The sequence below is a fragment of the Pezoporus wallicus genome, unplaced genomic scaffold (genome assembly GCF_028554395.1).
Source record: "Pezoporus wallicus isolate ANWC-B61680 ecotype Strahan unplaced genomic scaffold, APGP_CSIRO_Pwel_v1 scaffold_6362, whole genome shotgun sequence".
Classification (NCBI taxonomy): Eukaryota; Metazoa; Chordata; class Aves; order Psittaciformes; family Psittacidae; genus Pezoporus; species Pezoporus wallicus.
The window spans coordinates 5,734,922-5,759,175 of record NW_026637663.1 but is presented as its reverse complement, the minus strand read 5'-3'; the positions used below and the strand labels follow the sequence as shown (position 1 = coordinate 5,759,175).

At 39.7% G+C, this 24,254-nt stretch overlaps 1 protein-coding gene across 5 annotated transcripts in view; it reads left to right on the top strand.

Moving 5' to 3' along the window:
• RPS6KA2 (ribosomal protein S6 kinase A2) overlaps window positions 1–24,254 on the top strand; it is a 294,149-nt gene that overhangs the window by 111,678 nt on the left and 158,217 nt on the right. Inside the window, exon 1 of one of the 5 annotated variants that reach the window (XM_057406935.1) lies at window positions 18,387–19,042. The exons of the other annotated variants lie outside the window; for them this stretch is intronic. Coding sequence (XP_057262918.1) covers window positions 18,944–19,042 — 99 coding nt within the window. The 5' untranslated portion in view covers window positions 18,387–18,943. Of the gene's footprint in view, window positions 1–18,386; window positions 19,043–24,254 lie in introns of those variants that run through there. 5 annotated transcript variants of the gene reach the window in all.

Below are 24,254 nucleotides of genomic sequence, written 5' to 3'. Positions count from 1 at the left end.
CAAAAGGAGTGATGTTACTGCTCCCCTGCTCCCCTTGCTGGTCCGCTGATTCATGTTCAGGGAATGCCCTTCCGCTGCACTAGGAGACTGATTTCAGATAGACTGTTCACAAAGTTATCTACGTGGCATAACTCTGTCCAGCTGGCAGTGTACTTGGAGCACAGAATACAGAGCTAATTCTGAAGATGCATGCTTTTGATTCATTCAATCTCATAGATTTTGGTAGCATTTTGATTTCTTTATAGTGCGTTTGGAGGCATGTTTCTAATGAAGCTGAATTGTCAGTTACAATTTGTATTTAAACTCTTGGGGAAGGTTCTGTTAGGAAAAATGCTTTTTAAAGGACAACACACAAACCCATAACCACTGGGATTTGTGGGGGAGGTGGGCACATGAACTTTTCCCTGAAAATGGAATTCTTCAGTTGAAAGTGAAGAATTGCGAAAAAGTTGTGAAGAATTGTGAAGCAGTGAAAAATCTTTCCTAGATAAATGAAAAATACTGTGATAATTTTGCTGTTTGTAATATTCAAACAAGCATGCTTTCATTATCTTAAGACTTCCCTGAATTAGTCAGTTGGCTGTAAATTAATATATTCTTTAATTTGGGATCTGATAAAACTCACATCAATGGGTTAGTCAAAAAAAAAAAAACCATCTGAAAGCATAATCAGCAGCTATTGTGGTGAGTGAAGAAAGTTTGTGCTGTTATATTTAACATCATGTTATTAGATTTACAATGAAGCCAGCTATATGAAATGCAAATTGTTGGAGCATGTGATTATTAAATAATCTGCTGTTTTCCTGTATTTAAAATAATTAAAGGTTTCATTTTCTTTAACTGTGCTTGTCCACACTTTGATTAGCTATTTCTATAGTATACAAAATGTTTCAGTTCCTGAAATTAAGGTGAAGTAATTATTGATATTTGCACTGTTATTTTGCACTAGTCAAGCACCTAATATGTGCTTAATGCTTATCTAGGACACATGCTTCTTCTCTGAAGAGATGACTTGACATGAGTCTTAAATGAGAAGCAAAAAGGCTAAATATTTGCATCTGTTATACGTACTCTTCTCTTTCTGGAGGGATTAACCCCAGCATACTCTATCTGTTGGATGTGGAGACTGAGAGGTATTCGATTTGGGCATTTCTTTGGGTTTTCTATCAATTCAATTGCATTATTACCATTTTTCTAATAATTCACAATATTGAATCCTGCAAATCTATTTAATAGAAAGACAGCTAATGCCTGTTGCTGAATGCAGCTTGTCCTTCTTCACTCCCTCTTTTCAAAAAGAGGAGAAGGAGGTGTCATTGCCTGTATCAGTAAATTAATAGTTTCTCATCAGGTGTTTGGAATGCAGTAATTAATGTCACCCTATGTCACGTTTCAAAGCTTCCCAGTCCCGGAGTTCAGAAATGTTTTGAAGTTTCCCAGGCTCATGGGTAAATAGAGATGGTGACAGAATGGATAAAAGTTTGTTAATGGTCTTAGTCTCTGTGTGTGTGTAAGCCTTGCTCCAGGCTTTCACCCTGCGTAAGCACAACACACCCACAGTGAATTGTGTAAGTGATCCGAGTTTCCAGTATGCAAACAAACACTGTACATAGGCAAATATACATATTTACTATAGGGAATCCTAGGCAGAAATGTGGCACCCTTAGCCTTCATGCTGGGGTCATCAGCGACAGGGAGCCACTACTAGTTAATGGCATTAGCCACGTGACTACCCTGTGTGCTGCACAAGCTTGTATTTCCCATGGAAAACTTAGAATAGGCCTTAGACAGCTCTAAACCGAAACACTACATCCCCATCATTGGTCAAGGCCTATTCTCAATTCTGTTTAAAGTGGGGACCTGGCTACAGGTAAAATATATGCTAAAAAGACGAAAGGTGTTTTGCAGTCATGCATTTCAGTTGTAAGAGAGAAGGAACAACATACTTTATGAAGTAGTGAGTTAAGAAAGTTCAATGCTAAATACCGCAATTGTTTAAGAAGATTCAATGGAAAGGTACACTTGATTATTTACTGTGTAGAGGACAGGGTTGGACAAAACTGTCAGGGAGACCCTCCCATTGAGTCATGATGTTCAGAAAGGACCCCTTGCTTTCTACAGTTCTCAGAGTTAACCTAGGTGCAGCTGGGTCCGCTCCTAGTCCCAGACTTAGTCAGTGGTTTATATCTAAAGGTTTATGTATGCGCAATCAATCCTGTTAAGTTAGTTAAGATCTCAAAGTTTAGTGTGGTATTTATTAATCATGTATGGAGAATCTGTTGTGGCAAGGGATTTCTCAGCTTCAGGGAGCAACCTTCAGAGGTGTCCCTACTTATGGAGAGACCTGGTGTGTAGCCTGCTGCCATAAAGGAGAGATCAGGCCCTGGGCTGTCTACCTTAGTGATATTTGCATGTCAGCAAGACAGCTGGGTCACCATTCCAGACAGCCCTTGGCTGCCATGTTGCCATCTGTCCCCCTAAAATCCAAAGTAAGCTGCACTAAGCATGCAGCCATCACAACCCCCACCAGTGGTTATGGCTTCAGCAGGGAGAGGAGAGCGCACCACCACTAAGATGGTGTTGTTAAGGTATGCAAATGCCATGCCTGGTAAGGTCCTGTTTGGTGTTATAGCTAAGCCCATCTCATGGCCAGCGGCCCTGGAAGGGCACAGACTGGCCATCTTGCTCCTGCATGCTCTTGTCATCTCCCTTTGCTCAGGTTGTGAAGCTCATCCAAACTGTCAGGGGGCAGTTTAGGAGCTAAACTAGTTGAAAAATTGTGTATGTATGTAGGGTGCCTCCTCTGCTCCTTGGAGCTATCCCCTGGAGCCTCCCCAGCAAAAGGCAAGAGAAAGTACTACGGGAAAGGAAGAGGGAAGGTGACAGAGCATAGGACCACCTCTATCAGTAGCAATAGGGTGTTGTAATGTCCAACTGTACCACTGTATTCATGAGCTAAAACAGCAGTTGCCCATCAAGTGAAGCAGATGGCTTTATCTGACGAGGCATGCAGTTCTAAGGGACTGACCTTGTATTTAAGATGGACACAGTTCTGTTCTTAACTCTGTCACAGACTTGCTGGGAGGCCTTGTGCAAACAGTTTCCCACCTCGTCGTTTCTCCATTTAAGTGGCAATAAGACTGCCTTCTCACTGACAGTTGCTATTCAGGTGCTGAGATGCCCTTTGGTAGGGAACATTATGAAAGCAAAACCTTAAAGTGCAAAGCTCTACATATGGAAAATTACTAAAAGACATGCTAATTTTCTGTACTTCAGTGTTGCTTGGACCTACAAGCTTAAAAATAAAGGAGCTTCCTTTTAATTAAAGTCAAGGCTTCATTACTCCCGAGTAGAAAAGAGCTCAATATGAAAATATCCTTGCTATTCAGAACTACCAGAATCTATTGCAAGTCATCTGTGAATCATCTCTGATTAACAAGGTGCTCTATTACAGGGCTGTCTCAACAATGACAGGCTATTCTTTGCAACCCCTTAAGCTAAAATCTATTAGCTTTTAATTATCTCAATAATTTTTAATATTTTGGAAGAGCTGTTTGTGGGGTTTGCCTGCCAAAGAACTCTAAAAAGCAAAGCTGCCATTAAGGGCATGGAGTTTGCCTCCAAACTACCCAAGAAGGATATGCAGATTCCCTGAAGTATCTAGTAATCAGAGCTGACATGGAGTATCTCTACAATCTGCTTGTATGAGCTTCAGAGCCACTCTTCATTTTCAGCCACAATATCATAAGAAAATGTGCTAGGTTTGAGAGGCAAGTAAAAGCACTGAAGAAGACCAAATCGTCTATGTTTGAAGTTGAGAGCAACGTTTTGCAACATGCCAATGACTGGAAGACATTCAGTGTGGCTTCATGATCCTCCTAAAAGTATGATATGGAGTCTGATAATAGGTGAGGGGGAAAAAAAATAAATCGGTGTTTTTCCACACAAAGAAATTGTAAATAGTAAATTTGAGCTACTAAAAGTGAGTTGTCTGCATAGCCAGTCCATATTAGCTTCAGCAGACAACTGTCTCAAAGTGTTTAAAAGAGTTCAAACTCAGCTGGATATGAATTCCACAGTCAGTATTTAATATATATGAAAACAATGTATTATATACCTGCTGATTTAGAGGTAACACAGTGGAAAAGATACTTCTGGAAGTGTTAGTAAGGCATGCATTTCCCACATAAAGGGTTCGATCTGGTTAGACAATGGTCATTGAAGGCTTAGGGCAGCTGCATACCCATTGTGACCCATTTGGTAGCTGCCAGCATCAGATATGTGTATGCATGTTCTTCTTGAATTTTCCAACCTGTATTTGCTAAACCTCCATGCTGTAGTTCTCAAGTGTGTCTTCCACTTTCCAGAGACGTGAATTTTTCAGATAGCTTTTCTACCTCTTCCCTCCTTTTGTCTCTTCAAGCCATTATTGTTTGCTACAATGGCTACAGAAGAGGAGCGAGGAAAGTGAATGTCAGGCTAATTTTGTTTTCACAGCAAAGAAGGAGGGGCAGCATGATTAGCAGAAGCTATTAGCATTTACTTCACTAAGATTTGAGAGACCAAGTACCAGTAGTTTAGAAAATATGCGCTGTAAAGTAATTAGAACAATGCTAATGTGGTACTATTAAAAAAAAAGGGGGGGGGGGTGAAAAGAAAGAAAACACAAGCAAAACCCCCTGAAAATATAATCACAGAGGAAATAAGAAAAGTCTAGAAAAGAGTAATGCAAATGTCTAGAAACATGCCAGGATTTAGTTTGCATTGATTGGCATTATCCAGCTTGAACAATAGCATCTTCAAAATCGCGACACAGAAAACAGCTATCTTATCATTGGTATGATCACATAACTGTAGGAAAATTCCCATTGAAGGACACTAAATTTGGATCTAATAAAAGGAAACATGGTGAGATTGCTGCCAAGAAGAGGTTAGCAGCAAGTGCCCATTGCGTTGAGAAATTACTGAGGAAAGAGCAATTCAGTTCAAAACTGTTTTGAAATTGTATAACCAAAACAAAGGTAAGCCCATATTATCCCTAAGCCTATGCGTGAATGCATACGAGTTTCAAAAATATATAACACTGTGTCCAGTGGCTGTTATGTGAATGGCTAGTTGAACTGGCTCTTTTTTGTTGTTTTAACCATTTATTAGTCAATGAAAGATATTTCTTACTGAGTTGTAAGGAACTTTAGTATCACCAGTACAAGAAATCCCACATATCCTTAAAGACTACTTTAAATAATGCAGGTAGTGTTTCCACAATGTACTGTCTATCATGAATGCACAAATGTTTGCAATAATAATTTCTGGTTCAGTGGCAATTCCGTTCTGATGCTTGAGGTACTCGGAGATAAGAAAGATTCAGGCTGCTTCAAGAATCAAGCAATCTGGCAAAAAGTACTTATTCAAATGAAAGTAATAGATAAGATAGCTAAATGCCATTATAAAATAAATGGGCTTGTATACATTTAAGTGAGAAATATTAAAATAATTTAAATCTGAACTTTTTTACTTTAATTTTGATGACAGTTCTTGCAGAGAAAAAGCTCAACAACTCAGATTTTTAACTTAGATATGATTGAAAATTTTGAGGTTTGTATAGCATTGAAGTAATTCTCATTAACATATAAATGATGGCATTTTCTTATTTTATGATACTAGTCACAACACATACATCCCTGTTATTGACAAGTGTTGTAAATATATATATATGTTTAATTTAAGAATAACTGCAGATCATGGTTGCTTCTTACTAATAAATACATCTTATCATATCATTTTGGGAGGGTGAAGTCAAGAGAGTTGTTGAAAAAACTGGAAACAGCTACTGAGATGGCCAGGTCCTAGAGCACATTATTTACATGAAGTTGAGGGAGCTTGCATACTTTAGTAAAGATGATGCTAAGGGGAGGTGTAAGTACAATGGACGTCTACATGACTGACAGTCAGAAGATGAAGGTGCCAAACTCTTCTTGATAACACCAGGCTAAACAGTTGTGGTCAGTGGCTACAAGTGCCAGCAAGCAAGGCTCAGGCTGGAGATCAGAAACAACTTCACCTAGTAGGTAGAGTAGCACTGAAGTAGGTCACCCACCAAGACTGTGAAGTCTTAATCTGTGGATATTCAAGACTTAGAAAAAAGTCAGAGCTAACCTGATCTAGTGCATTCATATTTTCATGCTTTCTATTATATTCTGCTATGATGGAATAAGTCAGTAGGAATGAATGTGCAATACATTTAAGAAATACTTTCAGAGTTTTTCTGAAACTCCACAGGAAATGTTGAGAATTTTTTTTGTTTGTTTTTTTTTCTGCCAAATTGTATGTATTTTTTTGAAATACTGAATTTCAACCATCTCCAAAACAAAGTGTTTTTAAAGCCACAGGCTTGAAAACTTCAAAGTTTTAAAAGTTATTTAAGAACAGTACTTTTATGTAAGAAATACTAGAAGGTGGTATTTATCCTGTGATTGCTTAGCTTGGTTCTTTTTCAAATAAAAATTCTCAAGAAGTATCCAAGCAAAACTCAAATCAAGGTTAGGGTAAAATTCAGATTATGCTTTAGTGGTTCAGAGAGGGAATTTGTCACCAAAACAAGCATTAATACATACCAAGGTAATGGTATGCATAGAAGAAATGCTTATTTATCAAGGGAGGAAAAGCACTGTTAGGGCTTAGGACCAAGGTGAATTTTGACCACTGGTGATTCCAGAGGGAGAAAAATATCAAAAAAGCCCATTAAAAAAAAATTAAATTAAAAAAATCATAACGCTCCATAAAATTCAAGACCTAGCATTGTCTTAGAAGTAGAATTAGATAGGTAAATCACTCGGCCAAATCCCACACTTGATGAAGGACTTTCTCTCATTAGCTGCCTAAAGCTAGGCATCTAATCAAAGATAATTATCCAGGCTCCTTTTGCTGTCATTATAAAGGCTTTTCAGAAGATAAATAACCTGTGCACCTCAGAGGACCCAGAAAGGGCATCTGAGAGCTTTCTGTCTCTTGCCACTGAGGACACAACAGGTGTATACATCCCAGTTAGACTACACAACTGAAGAAGACTGGCTTTGTCTCCTGCTCAGTTACATGGCAACATCTGAAACAGTTATGGAAAAAAACAAAGAAAACCCTTAAGTGCTTCTTGTGGTGAAGACCTTGTAAACAGTAGTACTGCTGAGGCTCCAATAAAGTCACTTGTGTTCATGGTATCTGCAAGGAAGATGAATACAGACATGAACAAGTCTAGGACAGGCCTGTCTGTTGCAACACAAGCATGGAGAGATGATTAAGTATTGTCTCCAGTTCTGGTGTCCTCAACATAAGAAGGACATCGAACTGTTGGAACAAGTCCAGAGGAGGGCCATGAGGATGATGAGGGGGCTGGAGCACCTCCTGTATGAAGACAGGCTGAGAAAGTTGGGGCTGTTCAGCCTGGAGAAGAGAAGGGTGTGTGGAGACCTCATAGCAGCCTTCCAGTATCTGAAGGGGGCCTACAAGGGTGCTGGAGAGGGACTCTTCATTAGAGACTGTAGTGATAGGATAAGGGGTAACGGGTTAAAACTTAAACAGGGGAAGCTTAGATTGAATGTAAGAAAAAGTTCTTTACTGTGAGGGTGGTGAGGCACTGGAACAGGTTGCCCAAGGAAGTTGTGAATGCTCCATACCTGGCGTTGTTTAAGGCCAGGCTGGACAGAGCCTTGGGTGACATGGTTTAGTGTGAGGTGTCCCTGCCCATGGCATGGGGGCTGGAGCTTGATGATCTTAAGGTCCTTTCCAAACCTAATTATTCTATGTTTCTATGCTATATTATGCAGAAAATCAATTTTAGTATTGTGCCAGTTAACACCCCTATAACTTGCAGTCTTCATTCTGCACTATGCTCCAAATGGCTGAGCTTGGGCACTAAAGGAGAGCTGATTCAGTTCCAGCAGGGTCCTTTGGCTTTCCTATTGGGTGGACTTGGTACCTCTGCATCCATTAAACAGAACTGTAGACTCCAGAATCTCTGCAGTGCAGCTATAGGTTACTCTCACACTTTGGGATCTTTTTCCTTTTAAAAAAGCTGAGTACCTTCTATAGAGTCAACTTCTTGGAAAGTATATAATGGCAATGAATGATTTCAGGTTTTGTTTGTTTTTAGCCAATTTACTTCTGCTAATTTTAAAATAGGGAAAAAATACTTTAGGGCATTTTAAAATATTCTTTCTATACCAGAGGTATTATCTTAACCTTTGCTGTGACCTGAAGGATAGTTTGACACGGTCTACTTAGTGATTCCAGTTCTGCTGGACCAGGCAGTGCATCATGCCATTTTCATATCTTGTAAGTGGGCAGTTCATGTTAGCATGAACCATCCCTGCCAACGAAGGAGGAAAAGCCTCCTCGCAAACACATGTTCATGACCCCACTGCAGCCAGTAATACTGAGGAGGCACATATATTTCAACAGTGGATCAGATCAGACAACTGAACTGGTTTAAAATTAACATTCTGGGGCATGTTTTGGTTCCCATTTTTAACTTGGAGCAGTTCTCCAGTTTGGTTCGTCCTGTGGCTGTGTGAGTACTTGTGTCAACAGAGAGGAAGAAGGAAATGGTGGCCTGGAGATGGCAGAGTGAGGCCACAAGAGATGGCTTATGTCAGAACTAATGATACCCCTTTTTAAAGCCAAGATCTTTTTGTCTAAAATGCAACAAACCTCCACACAGCCTCCAAATACTCCACTAGCCCTGTAAGAAGCAGGTGGCATTCTCTCCACTCCTCCTTCCCATGACTAACTTGTTTCAGTTCCTGTTTTCCAGCATCTCTTGCAGTTGAACCTATCTTGCAGCAGGTTGACTGGGCCAGGACAACCAGTTGTACTTTGTTCTTCAGTGAAATCTGATGTTTCTGATGCATTGCCATGACTCCAGAAGCCAAGAGATTTTGAAGTCAGGTGTGCCAGAAGACACACAGTAACACTGCAAAAATCAGTCATGCTGTTGAAAGGATTTCTCTCAATTTTTCTGTTACCAGCCTAAGTGTTGCTATGTGATGGCTATAGCCCCATGAATATCCTTTTCTGATTCTCCGATTCCTTCTTATGATACATTTTTGGACCTTCTGAATTCCAGAGATGTGCCAAAAATTTGTCCCTGAAAATCTAGGAACATATAGGTTTTGTGTTTTCTTTCATTTGTTTGTTTGTTTGCTTGGCTTTTCTTTTTTTTATTATTATTATTGTTATTTTGGCTTTCTTGACTTAAGAGGAATGAAGGTAAGACACGAGTCACACATTTGAAGAGAAGATCTGAGGAATAGAAAGTGAGAGAGAAGATAAGGAGAGAAATCAGGAGTGAAGGAAGGAAGTAAAGAATACGTTGTAAATGTGAAGAACATAGTAAAATCACAGTGCTAAATAAAGTAGTTTTCACTCCCCAAGATTAACAGCAGCGAGGTTCTGCTGTGCCTTTTGAAATGCTCCTTGACGGCTTTGCTTTTGTCCATTTTCTAAGCAGCCCAACCTGAGGAAGCTGCCCTTGAAAAGCTCTTTGGAAGATGGTGGAAAGTTTCTGTTGTCTGTAATGGAGGGAACCTTATTCAAAGTTTGTGTAGCAATCGTATTATTTGTTTGACATATCTGAGGCATTCATCTGCTTTCTTCATTGGGAATTAGAGCAAAAGAACTATCTCAGTCTTTGCCAGTCTCCTAATGGGTAGATGTTCTGTTCCACATCACTTTGCATGATAAGATTGTACCAGAGTACAAAACCAGATCCCAGTAACCTATTAGGACAAAGGTGTCACATTTCAGTGAATGTGTAGTGTATGACTCTCACACTATACTCTGCATGCTTTATGAATTTGAGATGGCTGCTTTTTGACATCAACATGTTCACTGTTCAGAGATAGGTGGTTCCTATAGATTTTTTTCATTGGTTCAAAAGAGTCAAACATCAGACTTCTTGTGAAGTAATGAATTTAAGATTTGTGTTGTGTGTTAAAGCACATTTCATTCTGTTAAAATAGTGATCACTGTTTCAGGTAGGCATTTTTACTTGGAAAGGCTTTTCCACAGGTGTGCATTGTGCCTCATAGTGTATGAAGGAGGACAGCAGAAGTTCTGTAGTGTTTTAATTATGTCTAAGTGTATGAATAAGCATTTGAACTTCTATTCAATTGTATAGTTTACTTTATGATAGAATTAATTGTAAATTTTAATTTCTAGTTGATGAAAACCAGACAAAACAAACTGCCAATTTAGCATTGCACATATGGGAAATAGATTCTTGTTTTATGTGTGTTTGTGTTATAGTCAGTGTTGCTTATTTCTAGCTATACCTTCTGTTGAATTATAGGGTTATTTCGGGATTTGAAAGGATGTACTAAATTCACTGAAAGATGAAAGATGTCAAAGACTTCAATTGACTTGTTATGATGAGTTGGCGGTTATAATTAGACTAATCAAACATTTGGATAATATTAATTCTGTATGGACTTTTTGTAACTAATTTCACATACTTGTTGGATGAGTAAGGAGACATGTACAAGATGTTGAAATTTCTTCCAGGTATTTGTTGAAGAATTGGTCAGGAAGACTCACCTTTGGTGCAGGCAGGCTTAGTGATGCAAGAAAGGGCATCATTTTCTTTTTGCTTAGTAGCTTAGATAAGGGAATTGGCACTACAGTTAAAAGGTGACACTTTATGTAGCTGAATTCAAATAAGGGAAAGATATCTAACATGTTGAAAATATCCAGATTATAATGGGCTTGTAGCAGCAATCAGTCCTAAAACAGAGATATTTTTATAGCGTGTCTTCCTTACCTTTACCTAAGACGCTTTGACTGAACCTCAGTGCCTGTCTCTGGACTCGCACAGTCCTTGTGGTAAACGGAGCCCTGTTGTTCATTCCCGTGTCGTTTGACAGCTATTGGATGGAGGCCACTTTGCTTTGATCCCAAATGAGTTGCCTACACATACAGCTCTACAGCTGAGCGCTGCTGTGATACATATGAATGTTTTTGAAGTAGCACTAAGAGCTCAGGTTTTATTGCTTCATGATGTCACAAATCTTAGAGTAGATGCTAACATAGTAGTTTCGCTAGTACTATTCCCACATGCTTCTCAGTTTCTGGTGTTACGAAATCCTGATGCCAGTTTCTTTATCTTTACTACATAAAGTTGAAGAGAAATGAGTTTAGGACCTTGGGGCCTATTGTTCTAGGTGAATTAAAAAATCATTATATGGTTTTGTAAATACCAGATAGGCTTTAACTACCTTTTTTTGAGATTAAAATTATTTTCCATTAATGTTTTCAGTTTCACGTTTCCTGTGTAGCTGTACTAGAGACAGAAAGAGGGGGTGTATCACATTTCAGACCTTTTTTCTTCTCTCTGCCTGTTTCTTCAGCTTCTATTTCAAAAATAGGCAGGGAGAGCTGTGCCTGTAATCTGGAGTTAAGTACTGTTATTACAGTAATTTAACGCAGTCTTGAAAGTTTGTCCAAATAGAAATACAAGCCCAACAAGAAGGAAGCCAGTGCTGAAGGGTTCAAGAGTGACTACTATTTTTTATTTATGAATCTCATTTTTGTGATGTCTAACATACATACATGTTCATACAACCGTACGCTTGATTTTCAGTGCCTTCTAGCTGGGTAATACATTTTGAAAATATCCCATATGCCATTTGCCCTGCTAGATGTAATGCCTACCAAGGTAAATTTGCATTTCCAATTGGTTTATGCTTTTTTGACATTACTCACAGTTAATCTGTTTCTGTAAACAATTCTAGCAAATATGTGCGAGGCTTAAACTGAAATTTTGGGTGTAAGAACACAATAATGATCATTGTGTTTACTCTGAAAGAGCTCTCATGCAGTGCAGGGTGCTCCAGCACCATTTATAGAAGGGCATTTGAAACAGAGATGCGTCTAAACTGCAGTGCAGGTGCAAACCTTTAGGGTCCCAAGTTTACACGCCTACTTGTCAAAATTGGGAACCTCACTGGCGTGCGCTCTGGCTCTCTTCTAGCTAAAAATATCTGGATTTTCTTTGCTGGTGTTATGTGATGCCAGTAGGAAAGAATTAGAGAAAGAGTGCAATCTGTGCCCCCATTCTAATAGAGGATCCAGGAAGTAGCTTGATTTTGTACATGCCCTGCAGCTAGAAATAGCCAGAGAGTTCAAGGTTCTTAAAGGGTCATACAAAATAGTATCAGATATAGAAGGAAGATATTAATTCAGGTCACTCAGCTCAACTAACTAGGATGCATTTTGTCTACCTAGTTTACTTTTGTACCTTGGTGTGCAGTTTTATTAGCTAATTGAAGGGAAAAAAATACCTAAAATCGATGCTTTCCTGCATAAAAGTTAGCAAGCCCCATTCTACACTTGTCTGTCTCTCAGGATTTCAACACCAAACAGCGGTCTGGCTTTTCTGCTTACTGCAGTGTCAGTTTGGTCTGTCAAGGATTATTAAAAGTAAAACCAGGGGTTTCAGTAAATGTTCCATGCGCTGTTTCTCCAGTTGGGTAGATGGTATCTTTCAGAGACTATCAAGGTAAATTTGCCTATTAGGAGATTTCTAATGAATGCATTCCTGTTTAGTGTTGTTCATGGCTAGTCTGAATAAACAATCAACATATGCTGTGCATAATGAAATTCTTCAGTCCAATTTTGTATTGTATAATGTTCCCTCAAGCTGGATATTCATAAATATTCATGCAGTAAAACTGTTCATACTTCAGTTCCCAAGTTGTATCCTTCTTTCTAGAAAACTTCTAGACCATTATAGGAGAACAATATAATGCAAGAAAGTAGAGTTGTTTCCACAATCATCTTCAACCATGTTGGAGTAAAAGCTTATGTAATATAAAAGAGATTAGGGTTTGGGGTTCTTTGCCTTATACTTCTAAGCCACCAAAATCCAGCAAGACCCATATACAGTATCAGTCAAGAAAGTAAAACTCTCAGTAACATCATTAAAAAGAAAAGCAGAAAAATGAAGCTGATGCTATTTTTGGTCTATTTTCATCACACATTGCTAGACAACCTGATCTCCATCCTAGAAGTAGTCCACAGACAACTGATACGTATGTGGCCAGTGATGCTGTTGCACATTTGTGTAAGTCTATAAGCAGCAAAGCACATATGGGAACAGCCAATACAGTAGTTGTGAAACTTGTCAATCAGATGTTCAAGCACTAATGCAAGATGCTTTTGTGAAAGTTAAAATGTCTGTCATCTGCTGAAAACTCAGTCAAATCTTGTTATCTTGTCCTGGAGCTATTATTTCTGCAGCAGTCCCAGTTCTCCCTGCACAAATAAGAATAAGCCATATGTCCTCATAGTGCTCCCTGTCTGATGTCTCTGAAAGTAACAACACTACTGTATCATCATGTGACTAGTGGGTGTTTAGGAGGGATTGAGGAAGTACATTTTTAGGCAACTGCAGCAAGGAGACCACTTATGCACCAGCATGACACATACAGAGATGGTTCGCCCTCTCAGTGCTACTAAGGAAATGTTTTTAATCTCATCTGCTGAAGTAGTTTGTTAGAGAGGAAAGTACAGAAAACTTTTCATCTAAGCTACTTGCATCTCAGCAAAACATCAGTTTCAAGTCTACCAAGAACTTATGTTGATGCCCAGTTTTAAGAATCTTTGAAGCTGTTGATTGGAATCCACTAATTGGAATATCACCATGTTGAGCAAAGCTCCTCTTTTCAAAGCAAGTCATTCTCCCCTGTTATTGCTTACACTTGCATTTATACTAGTCACTTTTCGGTGTGTTGGGTAGTGCTTTTAGCACTTAAGGAATTGGCCAGTGTGTTGGGTAATTCCTTTTAGCAATTAAGGAATTACATATATTAGTGTATAAGAGATACTCTGCCTTGCCTGGACTCCTGAGACCTTGAGAATACAAGTGCAAGATTAAAAAGACATTGTAGGCCTGTTATGTTGCTCTTTGGACTAGAGAGGGCTATGGCTGAAGAGACTGTGTCCTGTGGTTTGTTGAACACAGTTAGACAAGATGTCTGACTTTACTTTCTTATTCCTTTAGAGTGGTGATTTTGATTCGTAAAGTGGCTGAAAGGACCTGCACTTCCGCTGCAAATTTGTCATAGTTCATATGTGGAAAAGGTGGAAAATTACTGGAGCTTGTGATATGCAGGAGGAGGTGGGAGAAGGGCGAATAAGCACTTTCCTACTTACTTTCTTACATCGCTATCCAGCCAATGCTGCTGATCACTTACCACTGCTAGTGAGAAGAGATGCCAAGTCACTGCCTGTATTCCACAGTGGTGGCAGGGCAGCAAACCAGGTTGGTGGCAAGTGGCATGCTAAATTGGACAAGGTATTTAACTGGGTATGGCAGCTGGAAATACTGGGAAGCACACTGGTACACTGGTCTAATGAGATGAAAGCCCAGGCATTTCTCTGGGCAAAGCCCTATTAAATCTTTTTAAAGAAACATCAATAAGGAAATAAGAAAAATAACCACCTCAATTGCTCATTGAGACAAAAGCCGCATGGAAATTTGTTCCAGCATTCAAGATCAGGAAACAGCAATTATTGAAAGAGTCATGTACCATCTAATCACCTGGGGGACAGTGCTGTTCCTTATTCTGCTCATTGGTGTCTCTTGGAAACATCTGCTTTTGCTCCTAATTTTCTTTAATGAGAACATAAATGGTACTGTGTAATTCACCTTTTCTGTAGCGTTGTCTCTTGGGCCTCTATTGTGGGACTCTCATTTTCTCTTTCTCTGCATGCCATGTTCTGTTACTCCTCTTTGTTCTGCCTGCTGTGTCAGAGGCTTCTGATGCTTCCTTACTTCACCGTGGATTTTTGTTTCTGGTTTTCTGATGAATTTATTCAGATGGAATAGATAATAATGATTACATTTGCAAGGAAGATAATATCAGCTTATATATTTTTGGTTTTAGAGTAATCACTACATTTGCTCAAGTGGCAGAGTCATTGTGGGCTTGCTCATAAATTGTTGATTCACATAAAAAATAAGAAGGTCCATTTCAGAAATAGGGCCTGATGTGCTGTGAAATACAGTAATACAAAATTTCTGTCAGTAATTTTATCATATCAGCCTGTGTTTTGTGGTAGGTATCTTGGACTGGAGTGTTCTTTCATGCAAACAATTAGCTCTTTGTTTCTTCAGAAATCGATGATTCATCTGACATTGGCCACTGACATCCTCTTTGCCTGGGTTCTGCGCAGGCTGCTTTACTGGCTCATGTGAATTTCCTAAGTCTGGGTCCTTCAGTCTGTTACTACTTTTGGTATAGTCCACCTGTACACATGAGGAAAGGGCCTTCGGCTTTCATTAGATGTTAATTGGGAATCCTGCATTTATCTTTAAAAACTTGGAACATAGCTTGTGTAATATCTAACTTCAGGTATTTTCTGATGGAGAGTTTGTCTTGGATCCTGGTTTGGGGCTTTTTTTCTTTCTTTCTTTTTTAAGCCCTTTTCCTGTTGAAGTAAACTTTATTTTGCTGTTAAGTTTGCTAGAAGTAGAAGCAGCTATGGTCTTGTATTTATTTATTTTATGCTACAGTAAATACTATTCTAGCTTTAAAAAGTATATTTAAGTATATAGAGTATTACTGGTTGATGACAATGCATCATATGCCGCCTCCACTGCTTTTGTTCTTTATTCTTTTCTTAAACAGAGACATTTGGTGAATTTCTTTTTCCATCAAGTTCCTCAGCAGTTGAAAGTGCTCAGAGAAGAGCTGATACACAATTTACAGCCATGAATTTCTAAGTGCAAAGTGAATTTTTCATGTTGTAGGTTGATCTGACAGTTGCACGTCTATGAATAAAATGATGAATGTTCTAATTTATTTTTTGGCTTGCACCTTCTTATTAGAGTCATTGGGAAGAGTGGATATTGTCTTACTGCTGAAAGTCTGAGTTAATGTTTCTGAAGCCTCTTCTTATTTGCTTTTCTGAAGCAAAGTTAAGTTCCATGTCTTGAAGCATACCATGCGAGTGGAACAGTAGTAGAATTTGCTCTTCAGATACCTATATGCTTTAGTTTTACACGCTTATGTTTTACACGTTTTATTTCTGTATTTGTACTCTTGTATACGTTTTTGCAATTTGGTTGCTTTTCCTTTTTACAGTTGGAAGATACTCTACAACACCTCTTGCTCCGGTGCCCAGTAGGTGGAGAGCAGTATCCTAGCACTGGTGGTTGGATGTCCTGTATTTAATCCCTAATCATCTGGTTAAAGGGGAGTAAGAAAGCAAGGAGATCGTGCCTATTTCCATGCCTGTGTCTTGGCAGGGATTCAAGAGACTTGCCCCCCTAGCATAGGCATGCTGTTCATGTTACAGTCTAATGTTCAGCATCAAAGCCTATCTTTGCTCTGATTTTCACAATAAATTACCAATATATTGTAACTTATTTTTTCCTTTTTTGGTGGTTAAAAAAACAAAATTCTGGAAGTAAGAAGTGTACCTGATAGGTATTAAGTCATAGTTTGTGTAATCTTCTTGAAAGTTTATTGCAGAGCACACACATTTAATGGTGACTGTGTGTCCTTGTAAGTGAAAGCTACCTGTGTAATGGGACAGGAAGGTTGTGATAAATCTATTAGTATAAGTAGTGACACGCAGTCATACACTGCTGATTACCACACAGAGTGTGATATTATCACCACCTCCTCTGCATTAACAAAGGTGTCAGTTGTCCAGGTGGGATTTTGGTGTATCTGTAATGGGAAAAGTTCAGGGAGCTATCCTGAACTCATCTGATTACTGTTTTTAAAGCCCAGGTGGCTTACACAGGTAGGAATGCATGTGGCTGCCAAAAGCCTGTGTCAGCACTAAACCTGGCCTAACTTGTGTCAGGACAGCTCTTTGCCAGAGGGAGGGCAGGGCACAGGAGGAAGCAGCAACAATAGCTGTGCAGTGTGGCAGGGCAGGCAAGGGTGGAGAGGGAGGTCGGATCATCAGGTGAGTGCCTGGGGCCTTTGTGCCACTTAGGATATTACTGCTGCTAGGTCCTGAGGAGACATAAAACTTGGCTAGGTAGGCTGCATCAGCAAATACTTTTGACGTTGACAGTTACACCAACCAAATTGCTTCTTTTACCTGTTTATTAGTTTTCCTGTGGAAAGAGTTGTGGTATACCTATAGATATCTCAGGCTTTGCTGGGATGGTTGCCTCTGCTCCAGGGTCTTTAGCCAGGAATCAGCACGACTGTAGTGGCAAACCGGTCCTAGGCTTGATGTGGCTTACACCAGGGAAACACCTTGAAAACAACTCCAAAAGATACACTTTTGTTGCAAATCAAGAGATTCAGAGAAGCAAGGAGAAGCAGAAGGAGGCTCTTGGAAGGGATAAAGCAGACTGCCAGTGTGCTGCACTTACCTTAGGCTGTGGGAGACAGCAGTGGTCCAAGACAGAAGAGTCAGAGGCTGTAGGAAATTATAGAGCCTAGCACAAATGGTACCCTTTCCAGTCTGATCTCCTTTTTAATAAAACCGTAAATGCCAAAATATTCCATTTTCTTTTTAAGTGTTTTTCCAGGTACATATAGACTGTAGTGAGCTTTAGACAGAAGAAAGAGGCAGGGAACCTGCAAACAAAGCAGGTAGCAGCAGGCATGACCAGCCAACATAGTTCACACAGAGTCCAGACATGCAAGTAAAGCAAAATGCCTGTCTCAGAGCAAATTGACTGGAGAGCTATAGTCATTTAACCTCTGAGAGTATTCTCAGGCTGTAGTGGTGTCAGCTCTCCCTGGGTTTATTAATCTGAGTCATTAATAAGTCATCAGAGTCATTTGCTTTCCATATGTGGTTATGGGAGAAAGGCATGTCTGGGTGCTCCTTGGTAGTCAGAAAGGAAAGGCTGCCAAGGACAAGGAGCCTGAGCTGTGTGCGGCAGGGAGAGAAAGCTCTTCAGTCTCTGGACCACACTGAGCTTCATTAGTTTTTGAAGAAAAGCTGAAAAATGTGATTATGTGGGGGAGGTGGGGGTGCAGCTCTAAGTCTCCATGCTTGCAGTGTAGTGAGCAGCTCAAAATTACAGCCTGTAAATAGATGTACATATTTAACCTCTTACAAGGGCTGTAGCTCCCTGCTGTAGTACAGTAAGAACAGTAATAGTTCCCATTTAGATTGTGCTTTCTATTTTTAGAGCTGTGCCAGCGTGAGGTATTTTAATGTAAAGCGGGCAGGTAGTCTGGGAACAGGGTTTTAAGCTTTTCAGTTTCTGTTTAAGCTTTTCAGGCACTGTTATTTTGCATACTCCCCAGAATAAAAGGAGATTCAGACCCTTCTGCTCTGACAGCGGGGTCATAGTGTCTTTCAGCCTTCTCCCGGAAGAGACTTTCATGGGGGAGCTGATTTCTTCTTGGATCTGACCACCATAGCCCTCAGTAATTATAGTAGCGTTGAAATTCCAAGCTAAAAACAGAAGTGCAGCATGTGCCTATTCCCCATGTGATTCGGAAACCAGGAAATTGAAAGAGCCTGACTGAGAAGGGAGGGAGTGCAAAGCAATAGACACATCTAATATTTATCTCAGACCTGCTACGCCTGGGACGCAGGAGCTGTCATCTGCGGGAGCTGATTATGCATGCAGCCGAAGCAGAGCCTGATTGGATGTAGTAGGACCTAAGGCGAGGGGGAGAGGGAGTGAGGGGAGACTTCGGCTCGCCGCACTGAAATGTAAACAGTGGAAAGCAAGAAGGGAGTGTAACGCCTTTATGCTCGGAAGAGCTAGCAGCCGGTTCTGAGCTCCCATGGCTCCGGCAATGTACCTCTTATGGGTCTAGCTGTGCCCGGCTTGATGAACAGAAGCAGATACTTTGGAGGCTCTCCTGCCTGTGGATATAAATAGGGGGCATTCGGGATGCACTAGCTTTCTCCGGCTGCACCGCAGCTCCTTCGTGCTGCACGCCACAGCTGGGACAGGGCAATGGACATGAACATGAAGAAGTTCACAGTGCGTCGGTTCTTCTCGGTCTATCTCCGCAAGAAGTCTCGGTCCAAGAGCTCAAGCCTAAGTAGATTTGAGGTAAAATTTGCCTTAACTTTGTTAAATGTAGCAAGTACCATTAGGTGCTGGTAACAGAGACCTAGGACAATGCCTGCATTTACTGATGTGATAAACGGTTAAAGGTGATCTTTCCCTGGAGGTAGTGATGCTGGCACCTGATGTTCTTTGTTTCAGTGTAATTCAGTGCTTTTTCTTGGTAGCATTCAATACATTGCATAATATATTTAGTGTGTTGCTAAGGATCCTTTTATCAGCCTGCCAGGGAAGGAGTAAGCTGGTTCAGGACATCATGAAGTTGTAGAAAATAATTAGAGATCCTCTTAAATTAGAACAAATGGCACTAGACTTTGCAATAGCCTCATAATTTTGTCTTCCTTCTCTGCACACATACCGTTCTTTCTCAGTGCCAGGTTTCCAAATAATTAATCAATTTGTTAATGCCTATCTCATATATATATATATGGTATGTTAGGGATTTTTTTGTTTGTGTGTAGGCTTTCACGCTTGCACGGATTTCTGCATTTATCTTATCTCCCATGCATCCAAGTATTTATTTTCTTTTTATTTTGTGGTAAGAAGTTCTTCAGGGGTAGGGGACTGTCAAACCTGTAGTGATTTAGCAGTGTGGGGAGATGAAGGCAGTTCAAGTCAGAGGAATTAGCAGATAGGAATGTGTGAATGGGTTAGAACCAGGATTTCTGCCTCCCTTCCTTGAACCATTGTTCTTCAGCCCTATATTTGGAGCTGTGAATAGTCGGCAGGATGTGCGATCAATTGAATAGATGTCAGTTATATTTATGTTGTTCACTTTATCATTGCAGATGATCTGCAACCTCTGCATTAAAATAGAGGTAGATGGGGCCTGATTCCCCTCTGCCTCACATCTGTTTTGTGCCCGTGTACTTCAATTGACCTCTGAGGAGTTACTCTGATTTGCACCGGTATTCTCAGGTGGCGGATTAGTCTCATGCTGTTTGAATACATTTAAAAATCTTATTCCCTTAGTGTCCTATTTAAAGTACTAGGTAATAGTTTGAACATAAAGTTCTTCATGTGTCATTGCTTAAACAGGACATGCAGAAAAGCAGAGGTTTTGGCCAGTGTATTTTGTTGGGTTTGTGGTTTATTTTTGGGTTTTGGTTTTGTTTGGGTTTTCTGGGGGGTTGGTTTTTGTTTGTTTGTTTTTCTTAACTCCTTAAAATCAATTTTCTTGAAAATTATCATGCAGGACACCTAATTCTGTTTCACTCATCCAATAGTCATGCTGTTAATTTAAAACAAACTAATTAATGAGAGTTGTTAAAGCTCCCTCCTTGCATCAGTCCTGTCCCTCTAGGGCTGAAGGGTGAGTCCTAAAAGACTCTTCTTTCCCCATTGTGAACCCAGAATTGCAAAGGCTAAGCTGAAATAGATGTTCATTGCAACACACTTAGAATTTACTTACCTTATGTTCCACCAGAGCCAACAGAAAGTAGACCTGGAATTTCATGAAGGAGTTCTGAGACAGATGGGTGTCTTTGCAGGCTGCCACCATCAGGGCATAATGTTAGAAGGGGAGGTGATTTTGAGAGAGCAGAGCCCTGCCAGACCTTGTAACTATTATTTGATGGTGCCATAGTTTGGGAGAAACAAATTCTACCACACTGTTTAATTTACTAGGTGTTCCAGTGTGAATGACCAGTACAACTCAGCATTTGTAACAGGCCAGACCCTCATTTCATTAAAAAGAAGAAAAAAGAAAAGAAGTCTTTATAATCCCTTTGATCATCAATGTCATACTAGATTTACTGGACTTTTCCAGTATATATGAAGTAGTTTTCCTTTACATGAGTTATCTTGTAATGAGCTTTTTTCCTCCTGATTTTAAATAGTTTGCTTCAAGAAGTAGCCTAATATGTATCTTACTGCACATTTAAGTGCAGAGCATTTCATCCACTCTCCCTTGACTTGGCTATAATGACCAACTTTATGCAAAGTGACTCAGTATTATAATGCAACAGGGAATACGGGTTGTTCCAACCAGGAAGAAAAAATGATTCATAAGGTCTGTTCTGCTGTTTAAGTGAGAAAATCATCAGAGATGTTCCTGCTTACAGGGGAAAAACCAAACATGAACATCCAGCCTGCTCTGTGATTTCCATCCCTGAGTACTTATGTATATAAATTTGTATTTGCAGCCTGATGCGCGGTTTTCTGCCAAACAGAAGGAAGCTGGTTGGTAGCTGGATTTTTCGAAGTCAGAGTATTCTTCATCTTAACAGGTAGATAATTTAAAGAGGCAGTGAAAAGGCACAGGTAATTACATCATGGAATGTGAGTAAAATAAAGGGAATAAATTTGAGGAAAACACTTGGCATTGCTTTGCTTAGTGTGCGTCAGCTAATGTACCTGGCAGAAGTTGTGTTGTTAGATGTGTTACTTGAAATTTGGAAGGGGGCTGTTGTTCCTAGTTGTGTGGGATTTTTCTTGTGGTGGTGTTCTAGCCAGGCAGGCAAGAGGGTTGAAAGGTTTTAGATAGATACTCCTGGATTCAAGCATTTAATATCATTAAAATACTGCTATTAGAGTACCTTCAAAATAATACGTTATTAATATAATATGATTAATTACTTTTTCCACTCTGCTAAGCTTTAAATTCGTTTGCTTCATATCTTAGTGAGCTTCATATCTTACAGAGCAGGGATATAGATGCAGAAAATGACTTGGCAAATCACAGCTCTTCTAACTTGACCTTTACTTAATTGTTTCATATGCCAATATCATTGCTATATCTGAGACAGTAAGATCATTGTTTTATGTCTAGGTAGCTGGGTATCACACTTTGTCCTACTAAAGGAGGTAGAGTATACTCTGGTAAATCAGATATTACAGGGGTTTTGTTTCATCTTGCCCAAAATGTGTGCCTTTTTTTTTTTTTTTATTCTGGGAAAACTTGGCTGAAATTTGAACTTATTTGGCTACACTTCTGTGTTTTCAGTTTATATTATTTTTCAGTATGGCCTGCATTGCCCTTCATTTATAAGGTATCTATTGATGTAATCTTATTAAATGTGCAGAGCCAAGTTTTGCCCTTCTGCATGCATATGAAGTTCTTATTGAAGTCATCTGAAATTCCAGCAAAGTCAATGGGAACTGTATGTGTGCGTCTGAGGGAAGGGGTTTGTTTGCGGTTCTTGCTGAGTGTTGGTGAACGTGAATGTGAAACCATCTGGGGAAAGTACTAACAGTGTGGATCTGCTAAAGACTTTGAGCCCCAGTGGAATGTATCTTATGGTAGTGAGCACTATCCCTTGATTTATACATCAAAAGTTGAATATGCCTTCTGAATAACCTAGGAAAGACCTAAGTATGCAAAGAATTTGATTATATTTATTCTGGTGGTGCAGAAGCCTTTTTGGGGTTGGTTTGGGTTTTTCTTTTTTTTCGGTTGCCTTTTCCTATTTGTTTGGTTTGGTTTTGGTTATGTGTTTGGTTTGTTTTTTTTTGGTTTTGTTTGGTTTTGTTTTTTGTTGGTGTTTTTTGTTTATTTGTTTTTTTTTTAGGAAAGGACCAATTAAAACACTGTCCTCGATTCTTCTGGGAGATGTTTCCCACTTTTGCATTCCTGATGTATTTTTGTTATTCTTTAATTCCCTTAATTCTTGTTTTGTTTTACTCATAATGGTAAATTTCAATTATGTTTGGTCTGTGTATGGGGCTTAGAGCCTTGCAGAGTTCTTGCAAATTAATTCAAAATTAGTTTGGACCCTGGTGTGTCTCAGCATAGTCAGTTGCGAGAGGCAGGACCTCCTGTGGGTGATTCAAGTATGGGTCATCCTTGGATTCCAGCAGTAGCGTGTAGGAAATGGAAGCAAGCCTATGCAGTCCAGTAAGGAACAGTGCAGAAGGACTGCCACTGGCTTTATAATACTTTAGTACAAGAGATTTTCATTTATAATCTTAGGCTCTAATGCTGATTTCCTACAGGCTTAAATTACAGCAGCCTTAAGAAAGTGGCTAGCAAATCCTGAGCTAGACTGCTCCTTTAGCACAATGGGCCGAGGCAATGCTTCACTTTCAAATGCTTGCGAAATATTCTGTCCTTGTATAAAGAAAGATTCTGTTCTTTATCAGTAGTATGTCCTTTATTCTGTCGTCTTTTTTTTTTTATTTTTATAGATAGTAATTTGGTAGAGGAATATATTCTTTCTGTCAAAGGTTAGACAGAAAGAGGCAAGTGAAAGAACGGAAACGGGGACTAACAGCCTAAGATCAGCTCTGCAAGGTGCAAGTCTTGAAGCAGCTTTAGGGGTTTTCCCCCCCACCCCCTTTGGCAATGATTGCTTGTGATGTGTGTTCTTGTTACAGTAGAAGTTACCGACACTATTGTAGTCTTGACTTCCTCCTGCTGCAGGCAAGACTTTTATGAGGAAATGCGGTGATTCTCACAGTCCTGCATGGCTTGCTGCGGGGCAGGGGGGAGGGAGAGCAGGCGGAGCACGTAGTCCGTCAGATAGGTCACTTGAGGAGCCAGGAAATCCAGTTTTCAGGCTCGTTTTGATAACTTGCTGTGTCATTACAAATAGCTTAGACCTCTGTACCCTGCATTCCCTGTTCGTAAAATGGGAATTATGATGAATAGTTAAGTCCTCTGATAAAATTCTACCTATTGACATTGTGTTTGTTGGTAAGAGAGCTTACTTGCTGTGTAATAAATTGATCCCCGGCTCCCCAAATACTTCTTTGTCCCAAATAGACTGTCTCTTGCACCTCAGGCCTGCTATGTGCTCCTTCCTATAAACTACAGCAAGGGAAAACTATGTAGGCAGATGTAGGGATAACTTGTCCATAGAAGAATAGGGCTGGGAAGGATCTAAAAACTTTAATCTGGACACCCCCTCCTCTTCCTTAGGCATCATCAGCTATATTGAACCTATTCCACCAAACATATTTTGCTAATCTCTTCTTAATAAGTCTCTGATGGTAAATGCCCATAACCTCCCCAGGATGTATATTTTGCAGCAGTATGCTTTGCATCTGAGAGTTTTTTTAACATTTAACACAAGTTTGTCTTACGGCAATTTAAGCCTGCGTCCTCTTATCCTGCCCATCGTAACTATGAAAAGAGATTGTTTTTTTCTTTGCAGCAGGATTTTTATGCATTTGAAAGCTTTTCAGGTCCTCTTTCCTCAGTCTTTGCTGTAGAGTGGGAAAAGTGTTTTTCTGAAAGTTAGGGACTTTCAGGAGCAAC